We start from the raw sequence: 5336 nt of genomic DNA, 5'->3' as shown, positions 1-5336 counted from the left end.
CTGTAACTTTTGCACAGACCTATAGAACCCAGTTCCAAAGACCAGCTCCTCCTGGAGGCTTGCCTTCAGAAGGTTTTTACCCTTGAACAAAGTCCCCCGCCCCCGCCTTCGTGGAACAGCCCGCTGTACGGAATGGGCGCTAAGATGGCGGCCCCCACAGAGGAACGCCTGGGCGCAGCCATATTCCTCGCCCGACGGCGCCACTCATGGACAAAGTCTCTGCCGATCCCTAACTGCACCTTGCTCAGATTGAGTAGAGCGCAGAATCACAGCCCTTACGATCGTGTGCGAGAACAACAACCCAGAAGGGGCACGGTCAGGGGTGAGGACAGGAAACGGAAGTGGCCCTCAGAGGACGTTTAAGTCCTTTTGGCGCGCGACGCTAAAGCGAGTGCACGAGGTTTTGTGGCGTGACAGTCATCAGTGATTTTGAGGTGATGGCTTTGTTGGCTTTCGGGAATGACGAATTGCCAGTTTGTGAGGTCCATTGGTGAAGAGTTAAAGAATCTGGTGAATGGGAATCTGTGCAGGTCAGGGATGGTGGATTCTGGGAGGTGGTCAGGTTTTTAGGTATCTTGCTGCGTCTCGTAGTCAAGTCTTAATAGAGTGTGTGTTTAGGTTTTTCCTTATCAGTCTCCCCAGAGATTTGCTAATCTTATTAGTCTCTACAAAGAACCAACCTTTGGCCTCCTTCATCCTCTCTGATGTGCCTTTATTAATAGAGTAATTTCTGCTCTTATCTGTACATTTTCTCTTTAACTTTTTAAATTGGGATGTTAGTTCATTAATGTTCAGCCTTTCTTCATTGTTAAAACCCATTTAGAACATGAATTTCTCTTTAAGAATCTCTTTAGCTGCATTCCACGAATTTTGTATACACCATCTTACTGTTATTGAGTTTTGTGTTTCTTTGTCACTTATTCTTTACATTACTTTATTATAAGGCTTTGGGGAAGGTTGACATTTGTATTACATCTTCTTATCCAAGGATATGGTATATCTGTGTGACTATTTTATATTTGTCAATTTTTTTTAATCGTACACATCCAACTCCTTACGTGTATTTTGTGTATTTCTTGCTGTCATTATTAATGGGTTTTTGTTTCCCTGTTTTCATTTATTTGATTGTTGCCATTATAGAGGAAAAATTATTTGCTCTTATAATTTTATCTGAAATCCAGCCCCTTACCAAATTGCCCTGTGAATGCTAGTAGTGTCTCTTCAGTTTTCTTTGTATAAAACCATATCATTGGCAAGGAAAGCCACATTTCTATTAACTTCCAACACTTATTCTCATTGTTTCATCTCTCATAGAGCAAGCAAAACATCTGAGTTGTTTGTAATAGCTTCATCATTTTACTTTTTAGCATAATATTTCAGGGCTATGTTTTGTAAATGATTTTTGTGATATTTAAGGGATTTACTTCTTCCCTAATTTTAGTTGGAGTTTTATTAGTAATGTCTGCAGAAATGTGTCAGATGCTTTTCTGGTGTAATTTAATAGCAGCGTCCCCCCATGTATTGATTAATAAATAATATTAATGTTAAATCATCTTCTGAAAAGAAGAGGTGAAGAGCTTCCTGTAGAAGAATTGAAGAGGGGTTTTCACCCTAAAAATGACAAGATAACTAAAGAGGGCAGAAGAGGTACCTTTCATTTGGGTTTCCAGATTTCCTGCCTCTACGGTCACCTACTAGGTCCCCGTGGACAGGTCCTTCCTCTGTCCACCTCATAGGGTTTACCCCCAATTCTGCCCTCCCCACAAACCCTGATCTACCTTACCTTGAACTTGGAATTCAGGAGTAGGCTGGCTAGGTAAGATGTGAAGGTCCCTGTGGAGCCACCTCAGAATAAAAGGACTCTGAGGTCATTAGTGTGACTTCAGGCATCATGATTGTTTTCCTAATCCACCCTAACACTCGGAGTGGGGGTTGTTGAATTTTGTGGTGTATATGTAGAATGACGCTGATGACATGGATACTGTCCTTTTAGGATTTCTTGGTGTCCCTGTGGAGCCGTTGAGCTTTCTCCTTACTGGAGGCTGTGGGATCTTCCATTCATTCTGACCGCAGCCCACATACAGACTCCCCTCCAGCTTTGGAAGGTGGGCTGAGACCCAGGGTGGACATGCCAGCTAATGGGAAATCACCCCAGAGGTTCCCTGCCCCGGTGCCAGGACAGCCTGGCAGATCATTTGAGGTAAGGAGGAGGAGCCTACTTAACACGTTTTTTTCTTTTAGTTTTTAAGATAAGTTTTAATTTTGAGATAATTGTAGATTCAAATGCAGCGTACCATTTACCCACTTTTCTCCAATGGGAACATCATGCAAAACCTTGGTACAGTATCACAACAAGGCTGTTGACATATGGAACATTTCCATCACCATAAGGACCCCTCATCTTGCCTTTAAAAATTTTTTTTAATGTTTATTTATTTTTTGAGACAGAGAGAGACTGAGGGCAAGTGGGGCAGGGACAGAGCATGAGGGAGACACAGAATTGGAAGCAGGCTCCAGGCTCCGAGCTGTCAGCACAGAGCCTGACGTGGGGCTCGAACTCGTGAACTACGAGATCATGACCTGAGCCGGAGTCGGGCGCTTCACCGACTGAGCCACCCAAGTGCCCCTCATCTTGCCTTTTAATAGCCACAGCCAGTTCCTCCTCCCCCGCTCCCTCCCTAACCCCTGGCTGTCACTAATCTGTGCTCTCATTCTATAGTTTTGTCATATCAAACATAACATATGAATGGAATAAATACAGTATGTAACCTTTTGGGACTGGATTTTACTCAGCATAATTCTCTGGGGATTCATGCAGATTGTTGCGTCTATGAATAGCGTGTTCTTTTTTACTGCCGAGCAGTATTCCATGGTATAAATGAGCTACAGTTCGCTTAACCAACCTCTAGTTGAAGGAAATCTGGGTTGTTTCCAGTTTGGGGCTCTTAGGAATAAAGATGCTATGATTGTTTGTGTAAGGATTTTGTGTGAGATGAATGCCAATTGCTGGATTGTACGCTAAGTGCATTCAAACAATTAATTGACTTAATTTCTGTAGTACAGTTTTAGGTTTGCAGAATTATTGGGAAGAGAGTACATATTGTTCCATTACCACTCTGTACCCCTCTACAGTTCCCCGTTATTTTATTTTTGAGAGACAGCGCGCACGAAGGGGAGGTGCAGAGAGAAAAAGAGGGAGACAGAGAACCCCCAGCAGGCCCCGTGCTGTCAGCGTAGAACCCAGTGTGGGGCTCAGTCTCACGAACCATGAGATCATGACCTGAGCTGATATCAAGATCACGACCTGAGCCGAAATCAAGAGGCAGACCCGTGTCAGACACTTAACCAACTGAGCCACCCAGGCAACCTGCCCTGTTATTAATATTTTGTATTAGTGTAGGGCATTTGTTACATTTAACCACTATTGATACTGTAGAATTAATTATAGTCTACAGTTGACTGGAAGATTCATTGTGTCGCATATTCTGCAGGTTTTGACAAATGCGTAATGGCCCACGTCCACCGTTAAAGGTTCATACAGAACAGTTTCATTTGTGCTTCAGCTACTCGTCCATTCTCTCTCGATGCTTGAACCTCTGGCNGCAGCCCGATGCGGGGCTCAGACTCATGGACCGTGAGATCATGACCTGAGCCGAAGTTGGATGCTTAACCGAATGAGCCACCTATTTTAGAGAGAGACAGAGAGTGAGCAAATGAGAGCGTGTGTGCACAAGCTGGGGAGAGGCAGAGGGAGAGGGAGAAAGAATCTTAAGCAGGCTCCACGCTCTGTGCGGAGCCCAACGCTGTGGTCTATCCCAAGAGCCTGGGATCATGACCTGAGCCGAAATCAAGAGTCAGATGCTCAACCGACTGAGCCACCCAGGCGCCCCTGTATGCAGGTTTTTGTGTCGACATACGTTTTCAGTTCACTTGGGTAAATAACCAGGAGTCCAATGATAGGTCATATGGTAAGACTGGCTTGGTGAGAAACTGCCAAGCTGTCTTCCCAGTTTCTTCACCAGTTTGCATTCTCACCAGCAATGAATGAGAGCATTCCTGTTGCTCCACATCCTCATCAGCATTTGGTATTGTTGGGTTTTTGGAGTTTAACCGTTCTAGTAGGTGTGTGATTGTGTTTTGCAATTCCCTAATGAAAAATGATGTTGGACATAGTTGTACATGCTTATTTGCCATCTGTGTATCTTCTTTTTAAGTATCTATTCAGATCTTGTCCAATTTTTTTAAGTATTTTTAAAAATATTTTTATTTATTTCTAGGAGAGAGAGAGAGACAGCGTGAGCAGGGGAGGGTCAGAGAGAGAGGGAGTCACAGACTGAAACAGGCTCCAAGCTCTGAGCTGGCAGTCAGCACAGAGCCCGACGCGGGGCTCGAACCCACGAACAGCGAGATCATGACCTAAGCGAAAGTCGGACGCTTAACCAACTAAGCCACCCAGGCGCCCCGATCTTGTCCATTTTTTAATCGGGTTGTTTGTTTTCTTACTGTTGAGTTTTAAGAGTTGTTTGTATATTTTAAATACAAGTCCTTTATCAGATAAGTTCTGCAAATACTTTCTCTCATTCTTTGGCTTGTCTCTTTGTTTTCTTAATGGTGTCTTTTTTTGTTAAAAAAAAAAGTTTATTTATTTTGAGAGAGAGAGAGATGGGGATGGGCTGAGAGAGACCGAGAGGGAGAATCTCAAGCAGGTTCCTGCACTGTCAGCATGGAGTCTGACGTGGGGCTTGATCTCACGAACCAGGAGATCATGACCTGAGCTGAAATCAAGAGTCAGATGCTTAACCCACTGAGCCCTCCAGGCGCCCCACGGTGTCTTTCATAGAATAGAATTTTAAAATTTTAATAAAGTCCAACTGGTCATTTTTCCTTTTATGAATCATACTTTTGGTGTTGTATTTTAAAACATCTCCAGGGGTCGCCTGGGTGGCTCAGGTGGTCAAGTGTCCGACTTTGGCTCAGGTCATGATCTCATGGTTTGTGAGTTCCAGCCCTGCGTGGGGCTCTGTGCTGACAGCTCAGGGCCTGGAGTCTGTTTCAGATTCTGTCTCCGGCTCTTTCTGCCCCTCCCCTACTTGTGCTCTGTCTCTCTGTCTCTAAAATAAAGAAACATTAAGAAAAAAATTAAAAAAAACAAACACATCTCCTGCCCCAAGTCACTTAGATTTTCCCTTATCTTGTAGAAGTTTTATAGTTTTACATTTTGCAAAAATAAGACCTATTTCATTTTTCTTTTTTTTTTAAGTTTATTTATTTATGAGAGAGAGAGAGAGAGACAAGAGAGACAGCATCAGTGGGGGAGGGGCAGAGAGAGAGGGAAA

General features: G+C 43.6%; 1 protein-coding gene across 1 annotated transcript in view; it reads left to right on the top strand.

Annotated features, from left to right (window-relative positions):
- The first annotated feature begins 363 nt into the window (after positions 1-363).
- The window catches only part of ZNF157 (zinc finger protein 157), a 38674-nt gene continuing 33701 nt past the window's right edge, over positions 364-5336 (top strand). Inside the window, exons 1-2 of the mRNA XM_077762958.1 lie at positions 364-434; positions 1994-2200. Coding sequence (XP_077619084.1) covers positions 2129-2200 — 72 coding nt within the window. The 5' untranslated portion in view covers positions 364-434; positions 1994-2128. The remainder of the gene's footprint in view (positions 435-1993; positions 2201-5336) is intronic.

This window comes from Crocuta crocuta, unplaced genomic scaffold (genome assembly GCF_008692635.1).
Source record: "Crocuta crocuta isolate KB4526 unplaced genomic scaffold, BGI_CrCroc_1.0 scaffold610, whole genome shotgun sequence".
In the NCBI taxonomy this organism is placed as follows: Eukaryota; Metazoa; Chordata; class Mammalia; order Carnivora; family Hyaenidae; genus Crocuta; species Crocuta crocuta.
This window is presented reverse-complemented; position numbering and strand designations above follow the sequence as displayed.